This window comes from Drosophila eugracilis, unplaced genomic scaffold (genome assembly GCF_018153835.1).
Source record: "Drosophila eugracilis isolate 14026-0451.02 unplaced genomic scaffold, ASM1815383v1 contig_408, whole genome shotgun sequence".
NCBI classification, from domain to species: domain Eukaryota; kingdom Metazoa; phylum Arthropoda; class Insecta; order Diptera; family Drosophilidae; genus Drosophila; species Drosophila eugracilis.
In genome coordinates, this window is record NW_024573270.1 from 1,315,706 (window position 1) to 1,339,666 (window position 23,961).

At 39.6% G+C, this 23,961-nt stretch overlaps 5 protein-coding genes across 10 annotated transcripts in view; 2 read left to right on the forward strand and 3 right to left on the reverse strand.

Moving 5' to 3' along the window:
• LOC108103848 (calcitonin gene-related peptide type 1 receptor) overlaps positions 1-6,891 on the reverse strand; it is a 58,423-nt gene extending 51,532 nt beyond the window's left edge. For 5 of the 6 annotated variants that reach the window (XR_001772260.2, XR_001772259.2, XR_001772256.2 and 2 more), the window contains exon 1: positions 5,592-5,622. The gene's annotated coding sequence lies outside the window, so the exon portion shown is untranslated. Of the gene's footprint in view, positions 1-5,591; positions 5,623-6,618; positions 6,714-6,809 lie in introns of those variants that run through there. The other variant, XM_017209546.1, reaches the window with a different exon arrangement.
• LOC108103786 (mucin-5AC) lies at positions 6,793-8,918 on the forward strand. The gene is made up of 3 exons (XM_017209416.1): positions 6,793-7,018; positions 7,081-8,468; positions 8,528-8,918. Exons 1-3 carry the CDS (start codon positions 6,793-6,795, stop codon positions 8,849-8,851), a joined length of 1,938 nt encoding a protein of 645 aa, XP_017064905.1. The 3' UTR covers positions 8,852-8,918.
• A 599-nt stretch (positions 8,919-9,517) lies between these two features.
• On the forward strand, positions 9,518-12,728 carry LOC108103847 (flocculation protein FLO11). The gene is made up of 4 exons (XM_041818875.1): positions 9,518-9,764; positions 9,829-9,987; positions 10,286-12,078; positions 12,136-12,728. The coding sequence occupies exons 1-4, from the start codon at positions 9,518-9,520 to the stop codon at positions 12,625-12,627; spliced, it is 2,691 nt and encodes an 896-aa protein (XP_041674809.1). The 3' UTR covers positions 12,628-12,728.
• Positions 12,729-12,755: 27 nt separating this feature from the next.
• Positions 12,756-13,359, reverse strand: LOC108103852. The gene is made up of 2 exons (XM_017209554.2): positions 13,305-13,359; positions 12,756-13,241 (listed from the first exon to the last, which is right to left on the reverse strand). Exons 1-2 carry the CDS (start codon positions 13,323-13,325, stop codon positions 12,756-12,758), a joined length of 507 nt encoding a protein of 168 aa, XP_017065043.1. The 5' UTR covers positions 13,326-13,359.
• Positions 13,360-13,499: 140 nt separating this feature from the next.
• LOC108103822 (mucin-5AC) lies at positions 13,500-15,317 on the reverse strand. The gene is made up of 3 exons (XM_017209508.1): positions 14,698-15,317; positions 14,459-14,623; positions 13,500-14,292 (listed from the first exon to the last, which is right to left on the reverse strand). The coding sequence occupies exons 1-3, from the start codon at positions 15,077-15,079 to the stop codon at positions 13,598-13,600; spliced, it is 1,242 nt and encodes a 413-aa protein (XP_017064997.1). The 5' UTR covers positions 15,080-15,317; the 3' UTR covers positions 13,500-13,597.
• Between the last annotated feature and the right edge of the window lie 8,644 nt (positions 15,318-23,961).

The following is a 23,961-nucleotide window of genomic DNA, read 5'->3' on the forward strand; positions in this document are numbered from 1 at the left end:
TAAATCAAATACCGTTCCTTTTGATTTTCATCTTTTTGCTGTTTTTTTTTAGAAATATTTTTTCTGGCCGCTCTCGCCCTGTGTGCTCGAATTGATATTTATGGCCGTGAAATCGGCTTATAACATTACCCATTCCACCCTCCCCCAACCCAACCCAACCCAATATATCTTTTTCTATATATATACAAGCCTGCTTGTTTATAATTCAAACGAAAATCAGATCGCACTTAACGCTGGCGAGATGAGAACAATGTGTGTTGATTATTTTTATTGGATTTAATTGCCGTACCTGAACTTGGCCAAAATATCGGAGGCTAAAAGGTCTTTGCCGGAAGCTAAAAGGCAGCAGAAATCGAGAATATCGAATGAGATATATATATATAGGGGGAGGGGTGATATTATTATTTGATTTGGTTGGGGGAGTGCAGAGGCTAAAATGCGAATTCCATCAGAATAAACATTTTTTTTCCCTGCTCAAAATTTATTGGCCCGGAGGAATCAGGGGAAAGAACTTTTCCACTTAACTGACAGCTAGCCAATCCAATATTCATAGATTTCCATTAATTAGCCACCTGACGACGATTAATGGGAATTAAGCTGCCTTAATCAGAGGTTTTAATAATTGCTATTATTTACTTTTTTTTTATATACAACTTTTGGTTTTTACACAAAGGAAGGATCAAGCCATTTAATTAATTGGGAATTTATACTCTCTTTTTATAGGGTATCTCTAGAGTCGATTTAATTTTTATTAAATTTATTTCTGTCGACAGAAAGACATCCGTCACTCAATTTTGATTAATTTCAAGTTTTCGTTTGGGCATTCGCCTAGCTTAAAATACAAGCAAAATGGAAAATGAGGAAAAGATAAATGAAGCATTAATAATACCAATGAGCTGTTTGCTTTTTAAATAACTTTTTGTGGGGAGATGTGGGGTTTGGGGTTTGGGGTGTTGGAAAATTAAGGGGAAATTTTAGGTAACAAAAAGGCAAGGCTGTTTGTAGTTTTTTTTTGTGGCTTTAAAATTGGAAATTTACTTTTATTTTTAATATTAGGTTGTAAAAAAAGTCTTGCGGTATTTTCGCTAGTTGGGGCTGAAAGCGCGTAGTTCTTGTTTTATTCGTCGCATCAGGTCGTACTATACCTTTTTGGAAAGCATTTCACGCGCTAACACGCGTTTGATTGATTGTCTTTTCTTTTAAGTCGTTCTTGAGTTATAGCGTCGAAATCATGGAGCAAAATAAAGAGAAAATAGGGCATATTTTACAGTACTACTACGATAAAGGCAAAAATGCATCTCAAGCCGCCAATAAAATTTGTGCAGTTTATGGACCCGATACAGTTTCCATTTCCACAGCACAACGATGGGATCAACGTTTTCGTTCTGGTGTAGAGGTGGTCGAAGATGCGCCACGCTCCGAGTTTTTTGCCAATAGGGAAGCGAGCTTCTATGAGAGGTTGGCATTATGAAGTTGGCATCTCGTTGGGAACGCATTATTGTAACCAATTTTATGCCGCAAGACTTTTTTGACAACCTAATATTTAAGTTTAAGGGAAATCAAAACAGGGTAGTGAGAAGCTGTTGGGGTATCAATTTTTGTTATTAATTTAAACTAAAAGTTAAATCCCTAAATATCTTCCTACTTTACCCTCCAGTTCCTGTAAAACCTTTCAGAATTAACTCCTTAAAGCCTATTTAGTATTAAAAATTAAATAATATATTTTTTTTTCTTATAAATATCATATTTAAATTCATTATTCCAGTTTGATGCATATGAAACTGCGTTTTACTTTATTATTAATTATCGGTAATAATAGTTATCGATAAATTTTTCGTAAAATTTTTCTTAGCAATATTTTTTTCTAATAATGAAAATGTCGAGTTTTATAACCACAAACCATTACGATTTCTGCTTTCTTTTAAAAACTTCTTTTAAAAACTGCCGTGGAAGCCCAAAAAAATGCTTGTGGAAGCTGACGGTGTGCATGCCCTTAGCATTAGAAGTTGCCAAGCCTGGTTTAAGATCTTCCGAAGCTTTGAATTTGAAGTTGAGAAGAGCGTGGTAAACCACCAAACAAGTTTCAGGACACTGAATTGAAGGCGTTGCTTGATCAGGACGATGGCCAAACCAGAGCACCGTTGAAAGTCGCCTCAAAGCCATGGGAAAAGGTTGGGTTAAAGGTCGGCAGATAAAGTAAAACACAGTTTCATATGCATATACCTATGTAAAGACAACTTCGTTATGATATAAAAATTCTCGAAAATTAAACCCATCCATTTCATAGAACAAAATCCTTGCCAACACCCAACGCCAACCCTATTTTTTTTTACAAATTTTTTAATGACCTCAAATAACCCACTTTATTAACTGCCATTAACTATCACATCACCTTTAGACAGGTATTATTTTAATATATTTATATACCTTCGGTGACATTAGCCGATGGCCAAACATTTGTTTATTCAGCTCAGCGAATATTGGTTATTAATGGCCTGGTCAGGCCGGGTCAGGCCAGTGATATTGCGGCTGCTGCAATGCTGATGCCACGCCGTATTAAATTATTCAAATGTCCAAGGCTAATGGACAAAAAACAGAGAGAGAGAAAGAGAAGAGTCTCCTCCACCACCATTGAATATGTTTGTTTGCAAAATTAATCAAAAGCGCAACTGACAGCTCAGGGAGCGTCGCAAGGAAAATAAATTAAAAATACATAAAGCGCTCAATTACGAAATTTGGTACATTTAATTTGTAAGCAAGAAAACTGGGAAAAACCCAAAAAAAAAAACATAAAAAAAAAAACACCCAATAGAAACGCAGTGCTGGCCAGCAACAGCAGAAAAAAAGACACTGTGGCAGTGGCAATGAAAATGGAATCCAATTTCCATGCCAGTTTTTTGTGCCATTTTCTTTTTCCTGCTTCTGTTGTTGTTGTTTTTTGTGTGTATTTTTTTTTTGTTTTGTTTTTTTTTTTTCCTGCCTTCAGTTGTCTGCCATTCCGGAGGCAATATAAAAATTTAATATTCGCCCAGAAGTCGGCTGCAATAAAATGCTTAACAGAATGTAGTGTAGTGCCACACCGCGCAAGTAACTTCAATTTGGAATCATAAACCAAGATCCAAGTGCCTCGGTCAGCCTACCAACAACCAGCACCACCCCCAGAAGAAATTATGTTGTAAAAGTGCCGAAAAACACAAGCAAATGGCGACATTTGAGATCCCATTTCCCTCCCCCCCCCTCCAATGTTCCTTGCGGCCAACAGACATAGAAAAGACAGACAGTCGCCGGCTCATTAGACGAGCCTTTTACGCTCAGTCCAGTGGGGTCAGCTTTAAGAGTGGAGGAAAAATATGCCCGGAAAATGTATAGAGGCCATAGGGGTGGTCGTATACCATAGGGGTGAGCAGCCATAGGGGTGTACTATCCAAAATAAGCCAGAGCCGAACAAAAGCATATGCAAACTATGGGTCCTTCTTGGCCAAAATCGGGCATAACTTATTTGCAGGCTTATCGAATGACAGCCAAAAGTGGAATTGTGGAAAACCAAAGAGGAAATCCTTGTGTGTTTTTCATTTCTTTTGCCACTAAGAGAGAGAGTTTTTTTATTTAAATTATATTATTAGAAATGGTTAGAGATTGGCTTAGGTAAGAAAGCAGAATTAAAGGAAAAGGCAGTTCTGTGAGATTTTTAATGTTCATCTAAGAAAACAAGCCATGAAAACACCTTTAAAAAGGGAAACTTTCTTGCGATTTGTTTGGCAGAATTTTAAAGAAGGGAAAAAAACAAAAACATTCTGTCAAAAACTAAGATTTATTCCAACATCTATCAGATGGAAACTTCAAAAATGTTCTACAAGAGAATGAGAAAATTTTAAGGAAAATTCTAACATCTATCGGATGGAAACTTCAAGAGGAGAAAGACAAGAGTTTTAAGGAAAATTCCAGTTTTCCATTACAAGACTTATTTTCCCTATAAAATATCACAATAAACTATTGGAATTTCCAGAAAATATTCAAAGACAACTCCCAATTTTAATTGGCCTGTCCATTGCGGTGTAAAACATTAGTTAAGTGAAACATCAGTTAGAATTTTCGTGGCCGGCCATGTCGACACTTGTTAGGCCCTTAATGAAGAACCTGTCATCAATGTATTTGCGGTTGAACGCGACTCCTTTTGCCCTGGCTTGTCAGCCAGTCACCTAGTCAGCCAGTCAGCTAGGCAGGCAGCCTGTCATGTACACAAGTGTCTACCCCTGCCCCCTTACCACAACCGCCTATCATTTATCCCGCGTCATTTAATGCCCTTTGACCCCCTTCTTCGCCCCCAGACACCACAAATGTTTGCGTGAGTTGGTGTGAGCCATGTAAACATGGCCACCAACTAATGAGACCTCGTTTAGCAGCTGTAGGTATTCCTCCAGCCCAACAGCGGCGATCCCTCAAAGTGGAGAAAATTTAAATAAATAAAAAAAAGGAAAACAAACAACTGAGGTGAGAAATTAAATGGGTGTAAGCTGAAAGTACCAAAGGATTTCATAAGTCCCTGGCGAAAATTAAAAACCAATTGCTGAGATGAAAGATGTGAGTTGGTAAAAGTTTAAGGGAAGAAGTAGTGGAAAAAACGGAGGTTTCTTAATAGAAATTAGAGTACAGAAATATGAATTTCAAAACCCAAAATCTTGTCAACTAAAACACGTTAACACCACACATTCGGGAACTACTTAGCCCAGACTAATGTCTGTCTGTCGCCGGAAAGCGAGCGGCAAAGATGTCTTGAGACTCGTATGGGCTAGATGGGAAATTGAAATGGAAATGAAAATGAAAATGAAAATGGAACTTGGAAACCATCGAAGTTCCCGGCAGCAATGGCAGCACATAAATCAGCTGGCAGCGCTTCGTGCATAACTTATTGCACACATTGGGGGCAGCAGACAGCCAGCTATATTGCAATTGTTTTCTTGTCTTCCCTCACAACAATCGCCCCGTCATTGCGGGAATTTGTATTGGGTCTTAGCCTTAAGCCAGACCAGCAGTCAGTAACAAATACCCATATCCTAACGTTTATGTACTATATATATGTGTGTGTGTGTGCCGCAAGGATGCTTTGCAGCGCATTGCTAATTGAATCAGAAACCGCAGCATGAAATCAGCAAACAAACGGAATGGCCAGCAGCCTACGCGGCGTATGCGCAATGTAAAATTGAAAAAGGGACTGCTTTAGAGCCTAGGAAAAAGGATTGGCTGACCAGATTGATAAATCCCCAAGCGGGAATGCCTTTGACATAAAAAAAACCAGCATACATTTATGCGATTCCTGAATAAATCATTTCGTTTGCAGTGACATTTTAGGGAGCGTTTTTTTTTTGTTTTTTGTCAAACCAAAATAAATACAGGATACTGTGTGGGCACATTTGTGTGTTTGTGTTAGATTTTCGGGCATGACAGGATGTTTTTTTTTTTTTGTTATCCCGGAATCCATGGCGTATGAGCAATATGTGTCGCACGTAAAATAAACAATATTCTCGGGCACAGCGCGAAAGCCACAGGAATTAGCGCGTGCAATTAAATGTTATTTAATGTTCTCTGTTTACCTTATCGGCGGGGTGCCTGTTTCTTTTTTTTTTTTTTTGGATCGAAGTTCACGTCTCGTTTTTGGCGCCTCAATTGCCGAAAACGATCGAACGATTTGCCGAACAAAAATGCGCCAAAAACGAAGAAAAACAAAAAACAAATCACAAAACTCGAAAACAGCAAATTTGTAAGGCAGATTCGGGAATCCGCGACCGTTGTGTTCGCCACAGCAACCGGTTGGCAAGTGAATCGAAGATTCCAAAACGATGCAAAGGAAACCGTCGCCAAGGATTCAAATGGGCAAGCAGTTCAGGTTTTCGACTGCTTGCCAGAAAACTGTTATATGGAATATTTATATTCGGTTTGGCTGAATATTTTTTAGCAGACAAAACAAAAATTTAAGCCTGTGAGTTGGTTATTTTCTTAATCCTAAATTATTTTAGGACTTTCAAAAGAAAAACCCAATTTTACTCATGATTTGGTTTATAAAAGCGTGGTTTATCTTAAAGACTTGCTTTAAGGTTACAGTTTCTAACTTAACTTAATAACTTTCTATTTTCCCAGAAAAGAGTTCTTAGTAAGGTCTTAAAACCTAATATATTACTGATTAATAACGAGAAGAGCAATCAATTTTGAATAAAAACAACAACAAACTTCAGTGAGAAATAGACAAGACTTGACAGCAAATTGAAAACATTCTACTCAAAATATACCCCAACAAGTTTCTATCCAATTCTCCAACCAAACACGCGTACTTTCAACTGCTTAGCAGAGCTTTTAGTGGAAGCAGTGCGTGTTGCCAGAGCATCACAAGCAGTACATAGCCGTTCAAGACAAGCAGTGCTTTGAAGTTGAGATTGCGTGGTTTTTTTTTGGTTTGTTTGAAAATGTTTTCTTTGTACTCTGATCCGAGAATAAAGGGGGGACGAGTCAATATCTGAGCCACGGCCAGGCAACCGAGACGAGACCAGAGAAAGAGAATCCGAGTAGGGGTTTTCTTATATATACATAATTCTTTTTTCTTTTTGGATTTCTGGCGGTACTTACAATGGAAATGGAGCTCTGGCACGTAGAATTCCGATAGACAGACGCCCGTCTGGGTGTTCTTATGTGTAGACATTGTTGTTTTTCCAGAGATTTACCTAAAAGAAGAGACAGTTAGTTGTATAAATAGTTGTCAAAGGGTAAGGTGGAGTCAACAGTTACACGTCAACCTTCGAAATGTGGAGACTATTTACTATTATTGTCCTATTCTCAGCTTTGAGTTTCTCCCAAGGTCAACGGGAGAACTACCCGGGATATCTACCGCCTAGAGATGTTCCAAGGTTTAGCCAACGACCCTGTGGTCCCAGTGTCTGTGCCAAGAGCGGTCTCTGTTATCGCAGCTTCGACAGCGTTTGCGATCTAAACGATTATAATGTAAAGATGATATTTAGTGGCCAAGAAGGTAATATTTCTGAAAATTTAGAGAAATTTAATATTTGATATTTTATGTTTGTAATTTAACAGAATTCTATTTGACGGACCTCATCTATTGCCAAGAACCCCCACCGCGTCCGAAGATTGTAGATGTGGGCTACTTTTATAATCATCGGAGCTTATTGGTTGGCCAATCGCCTCCCTCGCCTTATGCATTGCCCCTTCCCAGGCCCCGAAATCCTTATAACCCAGAGTATATCGGACGTTACAAGCCAGATTCTCACGGACAAGTAGTGGATTATGTTCTTCCCTATCCGGTATGGACTTTTAAGCCACCTCAAGCACCACCAAGAAGGCCTCCTGTTAGTTATAGGCCTCCCTATTGGTACTATCCTACCCCGCGGCCCAAACCAACTAGGCGACCTTGTTATGAGACGACAAAAAGCACCACCACAGCTCCTACATCAACAAAAACACCAGAATCTTCAACGACCACAACCACAGTTAAGCCATCTACAACGACCACAACAACAACAACTGAAGCGTCTACCACAACAACAAGCACTGAAGCTTCCACAACGACAACCACCGAAAGAACAACGTCAACTACAGAAGCAACCACTACAATATTAACTACAACTCCTGAAGCAACGACGACAACTACTAAACCAACAACAACTCCTGAACCAACAACCACTGAATCTACAACAACGACTCGGCCAACAACGACAACAGAATCCCCAACAACCACAGACCCATCAACAACAACAACCGTAGACCCTTCCACAACGACGTCATCAGATCCCATCACGACAACAACATCAGAATCTTCCACAACAGCAGATCCCGTAACAACAACAACCACAGAGCTGGCTACAACGACAACAACGGAGTCATCAACAACTACACAATCATTCACTACGACCACATCACCAGATACTACGACGACAACAACAGAATCTTCCACTACAGCGGATCCTGTGACAACAACGACCACAGAGTCCACTACAACGACAATAACAACAGACCCATCGACAACTACAGAATCTCCGCAAACAACAACAACTAATACTTCCACAACAGCACCTTCAGATCCTTCTACAACAAAAGCCACAGATTCTTCTACGTCGACAGCTACAGATCCCATAACGACCACTACTGCAGAATCTTCCACAACAACATCTGCTGATCCCTCAACATCAACAACCAAAGAGTCTTCGACAACAACAACCACAGAGTCTTCTACAACAACAACCATAGAGTCTTCGACATCAACAACCACAGTGTCTTCTACTACGACAACTGAAGCTTCCACGACGACGACAACAGATCCTACCACAACAACAACCACAGATTCTTCTACAACGACAACAACAGAACCGACAACGACAACTACTACAGATCCAGCGACGACGACAACAACAGAGGCTTCTACTACAACAACCACTGAAGCTTCTACAACCACTACTGCCACAGCTGTAAGTAGAAAGTGAGTGATCTTAAATCAGAATAGATATATCAACAATTTTCTTCACAGACCAATCCCTTAACTATTGAGGTTCGAAACGCAGACGGCCGGCTAGTAGACTTCGATATGGCTGCCTTGAATGTGAATCCAGAAACGGGAGAGCCAGACTGCACGGAGGTGACCAATGTCCTGATAACCACAGGATCAAGGATTGTCTTCCAGTTCAGCGGCTGCATTGTGGCAAGGACTTCCAGCAGTTCTACTACTGAAGCAACCACCACAACAACCTCAACCTCTACGACAGCTCCAACAACAACCCAGGAACCCCCATACTATCACTGGTACGGTGGTTCAGCAGCCTACGCCCAATCTCATGTCATATATACCTACTAGTTGGCCATCATTATTTAGGATCTAATAAAGAAAATCTGATGCTTTTAGAGACCCAAACTTGGCTTGAATTTATAGACTGCGAAAAATGTAATACGCGGATTGGTATTTCATTTAAGCCAATGGATCACGTTTCTATTTTTATTCGAATTTTTAAAAAAACAAACAAAAAAGAAACGGCATTAGAGTCTAGTAATTATATCAATGGAAACGTGATCTCCGATGGTTGACGGAGTGCCACACGTGAACTACAAACTGCCTTTCCAGCGATCGACAAAATCAAGTTCAAGTTCTCAGCGCTATTAAGAATACGAATATCTGCTGACTCATGGGTTAGCTCATTTCTTTTCGACCGAAGAATTGCAGACAAATTCACATGACTCAAGGTTGAGCTAAGCCAACGCGATGATAACGGGCCAATAAAATTTCATAATGGAGTGCAAGAGAGAATTGAAAGTGGGAGAAGAGGCGTCTGCTGCTTGCCGATTGATATGGAATTATGAAAATAATAATAATATTATAATTAATTATGACAGAAACAGGCTACACAACACGTACACGTACATTGCAACAGTATGAGAGCACCGAGTGTGTTAGGACTGTGGGACAACGTATATAAACTGAAATCGATGGAACTCACGGCATAGTCACTTTCGAATCGTTCTCAAAATGACAGCTTTCTTACAACCAACAATTGGATTTGCCCTCCTCCTTGCGGCATTTCAGGTTCATGCCTGGGAATATGGAGTTCCTTACTATCCGGCACCGCACTATTTCGATCAACAGCAGCCCTATGATTACCCCTGCCCACCATCGGGTCCTGAGAGTCTAGTTTGTGCCAGTGCCCCCGGTGCCCAGCCATCTACCTTTCCGAGTCCCTGCGAAGTTCAACGTTTCCGAGCCCTAACTGGTATCAGTAAGTATTTCCCTTATATATATCTCGTAACTCGTTTAATTGCTAACTAAATCTCTCTCTTTAGACTGGGTCATTATCCATGAGAACAGATGCGAGACCTTGGAGGTCTGTCCGGATAACTGTCAGGATCAGTATAGTCCGGTGTGCGGAAGGTACAAGGATACGAGGCGAAACTATAGGAGCGAATGTGAACTGCAGCTGGTCAAGTGCCGGACAGGGCATCGTGAGTATTCTGCGGATATTTTATTAGATTCTTAGGAAGTTGAACTAAAAACCCATTAAGATGTTCAAACTTGATACAAAAAGAAAAATCTAACTAATAACTAACTGCTTAAAAACAAATATCACTTAAATGCGCAAATAACGCCTCATAAAGCAGCAAACAGCGTCACGTTTAAGCCAACAAATAGCCAGAACATACGTCAAAGCATGGCTTTTATAATTTATAAACAGTTTATCATAGCAGTTAGTCATAGCGACTTATAGAAGTTGAAAATCTTATATAAATCTCTTTATTTCAGCTTGGCGAAAACATCATGATGGCCCCTGTGAGAGCCGCTACCCAGTCGGCCAGTCACCTCGCGTTCAAAATTACAATCCCTATGCCATCAATCCCTATCAGCCGAACTATGGATCCTCTGGATCCCAAGGACCTTATGGATCTCAAGGACCTTATGGATCTCAGGGAGCTTATGGCGCTCCAGGACCCTATGGACCATACAATCCCTATGGACCGCAATCTCAGCCTCAGGGTTATGCACAAAGCTCGTTTGTCTCCCCAAAACCCGCATATGAGGCGCCTGTTTATCATCCTTATGAGATAACCTGGGAGAACCTGCCCACCGAGGCTGAGTACGCCGTTACCCCCAAAGCTTATTCGAATCCCACATACGAAACCACAACAACGGCTGCTTCTACATCGACTTCGACATCCACTTCCACTTCTACTTCCACATCCACTTCTACTTCTACTTCCACATCCACTTCCACTTCTACTTCTACAACTACTACACCAAAAACTACAACCACACCTCTACCAGAGAGTGACGACACCACGCCAAGTGTGCCTCAGAATCCCAGACAGAATATCAAAGTGAATGCAGTAGTCGAGGAACCAGCAAATAAAACCACTGAACAGCCATCTACGACACCTTCTCCGACTGAAGGCCCAACTACAGAGGAGACGACTGAAAAATCCACTGAGCCCAGTGTCACTACTCCGCCCTTAAAGAAATACATTACGACTGCCTCGCCACAGCATGCAACAACGACTCCTAGACCGTCAGGACCTTCTCTATCGATAAATGCCGTTCAAGAATCTACCCAGAAACCTGAAGAGACGAAACCCAAGTCGACCCATCCATCGTATCCAACCTATCCGTCTTACAAGTCATCTCCAGTCTACAGCTCTACTGAAGCTCCTAAAGATACCACTCCGGTATCTGTGGACAAGGTCATCAAAGTCAATGCTGTCCAAGAAAGTACAAAGAAACCTGAAGAGACTACCGAGGCGGAAACTAGCTCTGAATCTACTTCCACGAAAGCTACACCAACTTACCCATCATATCCAACGTATCCATCTTCAAAAGTATACAAAACTTATCCACTATATGACTCCACTGAAACTCCTGAGGTTGAGGAAACTACTCCGGTGATTTTAGACAAGGTTATCAAAGTAAATGCAGTTGCAGAAAGCACTGAAAAGGAAGAGGAAGAGACTACTGAGGTGGATTCCACTACCAAAGCGGCACCTACTTACCCATCATATCCCACGTATCCATCCTCCAGTGTCTACAAAAAGTATTCAGTCTATGGCTCTACTGAAGCTCCTAAAGAAGAGGAATCGACTCCGGTTTCGCTGGAAAAGGTCATCAAAGTAAACGCCGTCGCAGAAAGTACTGAAAAGAGCGATGACACAACTCAGCCGGAGAGTAGTTCGGAATCTACTTCTACGAAGGCGTCACCTACTTACCCATCATATCCCACGTATCCATCCTCCAGTGTCTACAAAAAGTATCCAGTCTATGGCTCTACAGAAGCTCCTAAAGAAGAGGGATCGACAACGGTTTCTCTGGACAAGGTCATCAAAGTAAACGCCGTCCAAGAAAGTACTGAAGAGAACGAAGAAAACACAACTCAGCCGGAGACTAGCTCCGAATCGAGCTCTACAAAAGCATCGCCTACTTACCCGTCATATCCGACATATCCAACCGCGGGTATCTACCCAAGTTATCCAGTCTATGGCTCTACTGAAGGTCCCAAAGATGAGAATTCGACTCCAGTATCTCTAGAAAGAGTAATTAAAGTAAATGCAGTTGAAGGAAGTACGGAAAACGAACAAGAAGAGACTAGTGAGGCAGAGGCTACTGAGGCGGAGACTACTGAGGCAGAGACTACTGAGGCGGAGACCACCTCTGAAGCTAGCACTACTAAAGCCCCACCAACTTACCCATCATATCCCACTTATCCCTCTTCAGAAGTCTATAACACCTATCCCGTTTATAGTTCCACTGAGACTTCAGATGACGATGATACAGAAGACGAGGAGTCCACTAAAGAATCTTTGGATAGAGCTATTAAGATAAACGCAGTCTCTGATCCCATAACCGCAACGTCTCCAACACCCAGTCAGATCACCACTGCTCCTTCGGTGACCACCACTGAAGTGGGAGAAGATAGTGCATCCAATAGCACGACGACTGAATCGGAGAGAGAGATTCCAGAGATTGTGAGGACAGAAAGTAAGAATGGAACGCAGGTGAATTTGGAGGTGACCTGCAAACGAGAATCAAAGAAACTTAAATTGGATACGACAAGCAACGACAACAGGAGTAACATATATTTCATATTTTTGGGTTGTTAAACAAATTGAATACTTCATTAGTTACCAGATAATTGTTCTTAAAAGTTGAAAATTTCAAATGTTAAGTTTAAAAAATAACACGTAAATTGTTGAGTTTAAAAGTTCTTCTTTGGCTTTCCATTTTCAATTCAAACGTTAAGATTTCGTGTTTCATTACGCGCTTGGAAAATATCAAGGTGTAAATGAACATTGTAGTTTATCTTGAGATCCGAACGATTATCCATCAGGGACTCTAGACTTTCTATACCCCTGATGCGATTAATGTCATTGCCTTCATCTTCCGGTGGCACGAATTGAAACGGTTTGGCTACCACGTTAGCTAGTCTCCTTCTATATTCCTTTTCTTCCTTTTCCCTAATGATGTCCCTTCGGCGATGTTTCAGGTCACGAAGTACAGCCAAATTCCGAAACCACAGTAGCACCTCGTTCTTCATATTATCGTTTTGGTACTTTAATGGCCGACCAATAGTTTCCAATTCATCTTCAATGGGGCATTCGTTGATCTCGATCGAGTTGGTTTCTGTCACCTGCTTATCACTCTCCTTCGGCATGTATTTCGGTTCAGTGGTCAAAACCTCAGGGCACGTCATAATCAATCCATAAAGGAAAGTCAGCTGCGTTACAGTTCAGAGTTAAGATTCTTCGGATTGCTTTCTTTTTTCTTAAAGTTTTCTTACCAATAATTTTAAGAACTTCATGTTTTATTTTCCTTTGTATTTAATTCTTGTTCTGATCTGTTGAAAGTCCCTAAGGGAAGTGAAAATCTTTTCGAAATTCAAGCAAAGGCCTTCTTTAGTAAAAGAGCTAACTGGCTGATCTGCTTTTGACTTGTCGAACTGAACCCGGAATAGGTAGAAAATTATCCAAATATCTTAATTTCTGCGATTTTTTATTGCTCATCCTAAACTGCTTTATAAATAGTTTCAATAAATATTAAGTTACTGATTTCTTAGGTAGTTCAAAATTGTTTTCAAGGGGCCAGGGATTGTGGAGTTGTGGAAGATTCACGAGTGGTGCTGCTCACGTAGGTTATGGCCTCCGAATTCTCCGTTGTGGTTTTGTAACTAAACTCAGTGGTGCTGGGCAGCATTGTCGTCGAGTAGGTCCTAGTAGTGGTGGTGGTGGCTGGAAGTGTAGTGATCCTTGATGCCATGGTAGTGGGTGTAGGTGTGGTTGTTGAGGTGGTAGTAGTGGTGGTGGTGCTACTGCTCGGGGTATAGGGCTCTGTAACCCGACCCACTTCTGGCAAAAACATCGATAGCGAGGAGTCGGTTATCTCTCCATAATCATGACCCACATCGGGAATATTGTAAACATTATAGGCATCCACGGCTCGGGAAACGGAGACCATGGGATTGGCGAGGTTCGTTAGTTGTCGGAATTGCATGGGCGAAGGACTAGTGCTAGTAAGCTTCGTTGGCCTCATTCTTGGTGTTGTGGTGATTCTTGTGGTTGTGGTTGATATAGCTCTGGGAGTTGCCGGAGAGGTGCTCCAAGGCGCTGGAGTAGCCAGCATTATGTATACTTTCTTTGGGACATTGGCAAACTTGGAAATGGAGGGAGCGGCTGCGGCTGTGGGACGCTTCTTTTTGTTGCGACGCAGCTTCTTCTTGCGTCCACTTTTGGTTGGAGTTTGGCAGGGACCAGAATGAAGGATTCGCAGGACTAAGGAGTCGGAGGGAGCAAGGAAGAGGTTAGGATATGCAGAATTTCCTGATTCTTTTGAGTTTTGTTTACTTCTTAATCTATTTTTGTTAGTTATCATAATTATCGATAAATATATCGAAAATATCTCGATAATTCTAGTTAGTATAATAACTTAAAAACTTACCCTGTCTCGTGTGGCATTCCCGTCGTCGCATCTCGCATTCGTTGCTAAAAGTTTGGGGTACAGCTCCACCGATCTCGGCCAGCGCGCAAACTGGTCGCTCCACTTTGGTGCACTTCATCGTCTGGCATGTGGGCAGGCAGCGCTCCATCTCCGTAGGCTCAAGCTCTGCAAGAAAGGAATCACTCAGGCAAATATAGAGTTAGTTTATGATCTTAAATGGCATTTCGCTACCAACTCACCAGTTCCATATTGGAAAAGCAACTTCATGTTGGCTGCCTCCAGGCGACAGTTGTTCTCAAAGTAGAAGTTATCGGTTCCATTGGTGGCACACACAGGCACTCCGCCTGGCTGGCAATTTGGCTGATAGTCCACATACTGAATTTGCATGGGACCCAGACCCTTGTGATCCTTATCATCTGCATCCTGACCAATACCCGCCTCGCCCAGGATCTTGGCATACTGATCACTCGTATAATGAGGATCACCCATATGCCAGTTGGCAATGGGTGAGTACTTCTGGGCCACTACTCCACAGCCAAGGATACCAAGGAATTGAAGGAGGATTAGTTTCATGGTTATAGCTTTAATGCTGCTGACTTTCCGATTCTGCTGCGACTGCATCTCGAGTTGCTACTGACCTTTGTAGATCGAGTTCGCAAGCTTTATAGTAAAGCTCATGGGAATTATCAACTGAGGGCGCTGCATTTTTCCACTGACGTTGCTTTAATCGCATATTTTCTTCTGCCCATTCGATAAGCACCCACTGCGCAGCAGGTGGCTCACCCTCTGCAGAACCATTCATAAGTGCTTATCAGTCTTTGAACTGTGGGTCATTCACGTGTTTTTTTTATCGCAATCTGAGGTCGTGTAATGGTTATCTATTAACAAAAGAAAATCAAGTTATATCATTATTAATCATTTATTTGAAGAAAACTTAGAGGAAATTAGCGAAATTTGCTTTTTGGCCCTGCAAAATGTGTAATATTAGTTCTAAAATTGTTCTAATTTAAAGTTTTACCGTAGATTTAGTTTACAACTTTAATTTAGCTTTGGTGGTTAAGCCGTTTAACTTTTGTATTGAGTAAAAGTAAGGAAGGAAAAGCTTTTAAGTTCAAAAGCCTGATGGGCTTAAAAAGGATATAAAAGCTAAGAGGGAGCTTATGCTGTCGCTTGGACAGGACTTTATCAAGTTTATAAGTTTTAAGTTAGAAAGTTACTTACTAGCTTTAAAGCTTCAAATAAATATTAGGTTTTATATTTTTTGGAAAGCTAAAATACTAAAATCAGTGATGTCCTTAAAAATATATATATATATATGAAGGAGTTAAGTATATATATTTATTAATAAATAACTTTCAAAGTCATAAAGTTGTAAGCACATTTCCTGATTAAATTTATGCAGAAAAGATTTGAATATTTCTAAAAATATTTTAAATTAAGAACTAGTCTTACCTGAAAAACACAAAATAATTCCCAATTAACAAAGATAAACAGAAAAAAATAGAGTTTTTATCTTGCCGATTCCAAAAACACTTAAAGATAACCTTCCCACTGCTTACTAAGCCCAACAAAGTGCATAATTTTGCAAGAAACTGTAAGCTCACTTACGCCCCCCACGAAACGTACAGACAATGTAAATCAAAAATACTTATTTCTATCAAAAGAAATATATATTTTATGCAGAGAAATGTAAGAGAAAGTCCTTGGCAACGAATCCTGGTCTCCTTCCATCTCCATTCCAACCAAAAATCCACGCCACGCATATTCAGATGTGGCACAAAGTTTAGAGCGTCAACAAAGAGCCAACTTATTTTTTGGGGCAAGTTTATTGCTTTGCCGTTATTGAAATTGAAAGAGCAAGGGCGTCTGTCCGATCTGCCCCGCCTCCCTGTCCATGCCCGTCTCTTAACCAGCCCCCATTCTCTTTGAATGTCCTGCAACATCCTTCTCTCTCTCACTCCATACACTCACTCGAAGGGTAATCTGCATATGCTTATGTGTGCGGACCAGAAGATACAATTTATTAAACTCTCCTTACACACACACACACCATGCACACCATACACACACTCACATCTAAAAATGGGCAAAGCAAACAACAAAAGTTTCACATTGCCTTACAGGACGAAGGGTCCTGATACATTCAAATCCATTATGCGGTCGAACAATGAAGTGCTGTGGCACGGAAACAAACGAAACGAAAATACGGAAGTCATAGACCGGAAGCAGGAACAATGGCCAGAATGCAGTGAGAATGCAGGACCAAAAATCATGAAATTTCTGAATTCTGATTATTATAGAATTAATCTTCAAACTTTCAGAGCCATGGCACTTTGCAATCGGCTTAAGTTAAGTTATCGTCTAGGGAAGATCAATCGGGGTCACCTTTCTGCCAGGCAGGGAAATCTTGTAAATTGGTCAGGAAAAATGTTGGCCATGAGAATAGTTTGAATTGAGATCTGAATGTATTGAAAGGACAAACTATTTGAGATATAGAATGTTGAAATCGGAGACCAATTGAGAAAGTTATGAGACTTCGAAGACATTTTCGGGGTCACCTTTTTGCTAGGCATTGAAATCTTTGAAATGAGAATGGAACTTTTAATAGAGTTTCAACATAAGCCTTTTGGAATTCCAATGGGTTTAGTTATAAACTAAAAAAATCCCAGTTTTGGGTCACCAAAAATCATAAATCCTAACCATACCTCTAAACTTCCTATAGAGAATGCCTAATTCGTTGCTATTTTCCCCCCTCTGTTGACTGTTGATTTTGCCATTCAGTTTGCTCACTGTTTTGGCCGCGCACAAAGAAAAGGGGGTGTGAAGGGCGGTCACAAAGGACAAACGGCTAAAGATATATGAGTGTTTGAGTGGGGGGTGGGTGTGTGGAGCAAACAATAAACAAACAAACAAGCTGCAAAAGTGTCACACATTCATCATACATTGTGTAATATGCCTGTGGACCTCCCTTCCCACGTTTCAGAATATCCAGCAGCCCCAACATCTCCTGCCGCTGCCCAACTCCTTTCCTGCTCACTGGTGACTGTCACCGGTTACTGGTCACCACTAGCCACTAGCCACTGGTTAGTGGCCATGGTACTTTTTTTTTCCTTTGCCAGATTCTGGAGCTGGAAACTCGAAAGAGAGATGGCGCTGGCAATGGTGGTGGCAAATAGACAAAGGCAGGCAATCGCGAGCTGTAGCCCGGGAGTCACACTAAGCGAAAAATCATTTGTTCTTTTCAAAAGTAATGTACTGAAAAAAAAGGGGTGTTAAACACTCAAAGGTTTTGTTAGGAAATTATAAAAAATTAAAGTTTAATAAGTAAAGAAACGGAATTTCTAGATTTTTAAAGAATTTGAAAAATGTTAAAATAATATTGACTGACATTTTCTTTAACTTTAGCTTTTCTCTCAGTGCACAAGAGTGAAGGCGTTCCATAGTGGGGAGGTGTGGCTGCAAAACTATGGAAAAAGTGCAAAAAGGTCAGTAAATTAATGTGCAAAACGGGCGCTGGATAAACTTTGAATGTATCGCACAAGTATGTGTGTTTGTGTAGGGCTTTTGGCATATGTGTATGTGTGTGTGTTGGTTTGTGTTTGTGTTTGTTTGGAAAAGCTGAAGGTGGGCGTGGCTGAGCCGCCCCCGGGCTGACCGTGAGAGAAAAGGGGTAAAAAGGGAAAGTCAGCGGTAGGGAGTTTGCTTTGAGTTACGGCCTCCTCTTTTCGCAAAAGGCACTCACACAAGTAAACAAACAAGCACACACACACACACACACACAGATACTCACACACACATAGAGCATTTTCATTTACACAAACACAAACAGTATACAGATTTTACCAAAGGGTTTTATCGAGAGGGTGGAGAGGGGAGGGGTGGTAAAAAACAAAAAAAAAAAACGAATGAAAAACAAAATAAATAGAACCGACAGCCGCATTTATTTTTCAATTTATGCGCCCAAGGATAATGATAAATTCGTTAGCTCCAACGGCATAAATTCACTTCCAGTTTTGGGGGAAGTTACCAGTTACCAGTTACCACCCACTAACACACCACCCATCAGTTAACCGCCCATCTACTAAATTAGATGTTAAATTTTCAACTAATAAATCAATATTTTAATAATTTATACAAATTGGGTATGTTCCTGAATTTTTCCCCTCATGATGATCGATTACCATACGACTCGACTCTCTTTTTTTTTTTTTTTAACTTAACTTAGGGGTTGTTCTTCTGCCTCCAATTTTTCTGTTTAAGGTTTTTTGGTTGGGGTTTGGGTTTTATGTGATTATGATTATGATGTGCGGTTGTTGCTGGGCCACCACCCGGCTGACAGGGGAATATGCAATCTATGCGAAAACAAATTACTTTCAAATTAGTTTCCACAGGTGCGTTGAAACGAGTTGGCAATCCACCAAGGGACCCCCCATTCGTGGCTAAAAACTGTTGACGTTTCGCCAGTTTATTTAACAAAAAGTTTATCCAACTCCCTCCCACCATGAAACTTTTTCAAAATGATATGTTTTTAGAGAGCAAGCTAATTCATTCAGGAGTCTTCAACAATATATATGAATGAGTATTATGTAATTAATGCAGCTAAAATATGTTTGCTAAATTATGCTAAAATGATAGTCTGAATGGGAAGGAAAATGACAGAGGGGAGTTTATAATGTGAGTATTTGTAGGGAAAAATCACATTTCTATACCAATTTCCTTTACTTAACATAGTTTTCTTAGTCAAAGATGCTTAAAGCTAAACTTAAGTAAACTTAGTAACCTTACTTAGCTAGTCAAATTGTGATTTTGGTTTAAGACCTGCCTTAATATCCTTCTGATTTCCCAAACATAAAACCCCAAAGAGCCTGCCTCACATTCTTGGAACCTAAAAACCATATGCCTAGCCCTATATAGATATATCAAACTAAAAAGAGAAAACTGAAAGCGACATCTTTGCCATAACTTAAACGGAGCTCCTCTTAATGGGCACCGTAATGAAAACTTCATCGTTTTGTCAGATTCTCGAAAACAATTTGCATAAGGACGGGAGGCGGCGGCCATGCAAACAGCCATAAATCATTTAGCACTAAGACCCCTGGCCAATGTCCTGGAACTGTCCCCCTCTTCTCTTTGGCCATCTCTTTCTATTCCTTGTTTTCTTTCTCTTTCTATGGTCTGTCTGGTTTACTCTCCTCCTCTGCCTGGCTTCATTGTGCTTTTAATTCTAATTTTAATTTCACACCAAAACTTTTGCCCTGTCCTGCCCTGCCTTGCCTGCCTGCCTGCCTGCTAGCCTGCCTTTGGACTACTTCGTTTTCTTTTCCCTCTTGATTTTCCATCTCCTTCTTGGGGAAAACCCCCAATGCCACGTTGTTGCAATTTTCTTTTGAAAGTTTTCTCTTGTCCATGTCGTGTCGTGTTGTGTCGTTCCGATTGCGGTGAATGATAATGAACGCAACTCGTCCATTGTTTGCCAGGGAATTTCATTTCGATTCATCCACCACTATAAGTATCTATATATAACCCTTTGGATCAGCCCTAAAAAACCCAAAGGTCCAATTAAAGACGACCCCAAAATTGCGGCCAGGTGGGTAAATAAGATCGCTCGAATTCAAGTTGTGGATAATTAAGGACAAAAAACATGTAATGAATCCCTTTTCCTGACCCCCCCTCAAATCAAGTTCGCGTTTATGCCAAAGGGTTGGGACTAGCTAGTTCAGAATCAAATCAATTAAGCTAACAATTTGAGCTGAAAATGAAGAGAAGAAAGTATTAGGAAGGGGTTCAGTTTGATTTCATTTCATGTTTCATTTTAAATCAATGATTAGAATGAAGTTCAATGTGAAAGGGAAGTTGGTTTGGTTTGGGTTTTCTTTTTGGTTTTTTCGATTGCTTTTGGCATTGATTTTAGGGACTTTAAATTGAAATCTAAAAATATTTATTATTTTATGGCTGTTTTAGAAACTCTTTTGTTGAAATTTTTGATAGTTATTAAACTTTCTTTAAAACTAATAATAGTTTAGGTCTGACTACTACTTTTTTGAAACAACTTTTTAACTTATTATTACATTCTGTAAAATCTGGTTAAAAGAACCGCAAACTTACTCAAATTTAGTTCATTATACATAATTTTTTATAAACATTAATTAAATTTATTGTAATATTTCTAAAAATATTAACATTAACTAATATTACTCTCCTTTCAAACATTCTGATTTCCTAAAACACACATAAAGCTTATTAGGACTTGATGGCTTTCTTTTTAAAAATACTCCCAAAAAGCAGCTAGGCAAGCCAACAACAGGTTAATCCGTTCGTGGAAAATGTATTCAATTAGCTTAAAATGTAAATAGCTAGCCAGAGAGTCAGAGTTAGAGCCCTCCCTGAGGAGATCTCACCATCAGTCAGTCACTCGCCACGTTGACTTGAAATTCAATTTAAAAATCTTTAAAAGGGGGCCATATTTTGGGGCTCAAAGGAGAGTGGCTGGCTGGCTCTCAAAACCAAACCCAAATCGGAAGTGGAAGTGGGAATCAGAATCAGAATCAGATTCAGAATCGAAATCGGATTCGGCGGTCTTAAGTGCGATTAGGCAATTAAATGTGAAACGGAACGCAAAACGTATTTGGTTAACGTAATTCGTTGGTGGTCGTTTCCCTTAGCTTTTACCCAGCTTTTCCACCCCCTTCTTCCTCTTTCAACACTTTGTTTGCCATTCTGGGCATTATAATAATATATAAATATAATGGCAGTAAATTCCCACCACCAGTATGGCAGCCATCTTGGCGTCTGTCTTATAACGGTAACCAAGTCAACTGTCTATGTATGTGCGTTCGTGTGTGTTTGTGTGTGTGTTTGTATTTGTGTTTGTGGCAAGCGGAAGTGCGGCATATTTTCCGCTTAAAACGCCACAATGTCCTGGCTGAGCTGTGAGGAGGGAAAAAGAGATGGAAAAAGATGGCCCACGGCGACAAAGAGGAGTCACAATTTATTCGCATATTTTTTTTATTATTATTTTTCCCTTTATTGTGCCGAGCATAAAGCTCATGTGAACCATCGCACACCTTGGTAAGCCTTGGTACACACACACACAAACACACACAGTAGAGGGATTTCACAAGTCGCAGCAATTAAATGCTTTAAATTAAATGTTGAATAAAAGTTACGACGCCCAATAACCATGTTCGGTGGTTATTGTCTGCGGCACATTTACGCCGCCACCAGATTGTGGCATTCCTTAAGTGCCTCAAATTAATTCTAAATAATTATTTCTTTAGCTTAAACGAAGAAGTTTATAACTTAAGAATGACTTAAATGTAGGGCACAGCTAGGTCAGGTTTGAGTGTGATTTTGTGGAAAGAAATACAAAATTTAAAGCAATTTAAGTGATCAAATTGGACGGTTTTTTGTGATTTTTGTAAAGTTGAATTGGTTAGTTTTATATTTAAATATTTATATAATTTATTTAGCATTTTTTGGTACACACATATTTATGTTTTTTCAAGTTGAAAAATCAAGAAAAAATGTACAAATTTAACTAAGTTTTCAAGCCAAAAAAGGCTCTAAAAAGGCATTTTTCCAGGCCCATAAATGCTTAACATTTCTAAAAATTTTTAATAAATAAAAATTACAAAAAAAAGGTGCCAAAAAATCGAAATTAGTTTAAAGAAAAACTTAAAAATTAAAATCAAATATAATTCAATATTTTTTTAAGTTAAATTTGAGTACGAAGAACCTTAGGTTTATATTTAAATATTTATTTCATTTTTTTATTTTAGCATTTTTGTATATTTTTGTAATTTATTTTATTAAGTTAAGCTAGCCTTTGCTTAGCTAAATTGCCAATAATAAATAAAAGTCAAAGCCAGGGAAATCTGTAACTTTAACTTTAGTTTTGTATACTAAACTAAAAACTAAACTAAAAATAAATTAAAATAAATTAAAATTAAATATATATTTGCTAAAATAAAGTGCCTCTAATATCTCTAACTAAATCCTTTTAATACATAAATTCAATTTAATTAGCTTTTCCATCGCAACTCAAATTCCCATCAATCATTTTCAAATCCAAAATTATTTTTATCAACCAAAATGACACAGCTCAGAAATTACCTAATTAATTAACTATTATTGCCTAATTGCCTATTCAATAGCCAAGCAAATAAAATATTAAATTTCTACCTCCAATAGCTGCAGTTTTTTTCCTATCAAAACAGATCCTTTTACAAAAAGGATACAGATTAATATGTTGCCTGGCTATTACTTTACTTTATAAACAGTCAGCTGCTGCTGCTGCTGCTGCACTTCACTGGCTGTCCTTTTAGTTTCATTTTTAAACCTGAAAATATCCTTAATCAAAGGAGCGCTGCATTGCCTTTGGGGAAAATTCAGTTGGGTTTTTAGAAGGAAAACTACTGCACTGGCCTGCTATGATTGCGTTGGAGGAGTTCGAGGAGTCCATCTCCCATTTCGGAATCGGATCCCAACTGGGAATGCTGGCTTCGAATACGCAGAAAAAGCCCTTTGCACAAGCACTGGGACTGGGAGGACTGGCAGGACTCTTATTATGCATTTCTGGGAAACTCAAAACAAGATACTATGGCATCCTGGCCAATTAGCAGCAGCAGGTCAACCCAAAGAGAGGGGGCGCACTGCAAATTCTGGCCAATTATGTGCATAGAAAAACACGGCTAACAGGAAAAACCCACTGGTGTTTAGCAATAAAATACTAGCTAGCCTATTAATATGAAATTAAATTGTAAATATAATACTGGTTGCTATTTACCAGTAGAGTTTGAACTTAAGAATAAGTTAAATAGACCAAAAAACGAATCTTCTTTTAGCTTTACTTAATAGCTATTAGATACAACCCACAACCACTTAAAAGCTAATCAAATTCGCATCATTACCTGTTGCCCTGTGAAGTTCAGTTCATATAATCCGCTGGCTGGTTTAATCCACATTTGCAAGCTGCCTCGAAAAGTTGCATTTAATTTTGCAGAAAATGCAGTTAATAAGTGATAAATGCAGCTCTCTACTCTGTGGTCCTGGTCCGTTGTTTTCCAGCGAAAACTTTACAGCAAGCGACTAACTTAGTTTAGCCCGAAAACGAAACTGTACAAATTGTTTACGAAATCCAATTAATTATGACCCTCGCCGTGGCTGTCCATGAAGTTGTTTTGGTGTTTGGACTTTGTGTTTTTGTGTCCATGACAGAGTGTCCAATTAGTGCTGTGTAGAGGGGAGAGCGTACGGAGATGTACGTTGACCGTGGTTTTGCATTTTCATTTCATATTTTACATTTTCCATCGATGATGGGTTCTTCGTGGATTCCAGTTTTTATCTAAAAATATTTTAAAATATTATTACAAGCTCAGTTTATGGTTTTGTAAGGTAAAAAGTTAATAAGAATTTTGGTTTTTCAGTGTTTTAAATTTATTTAATAAATAACTCTTTAAATATATATATTTTTTAATGACTTTAAAGAGAGTTTTTTCACCAAA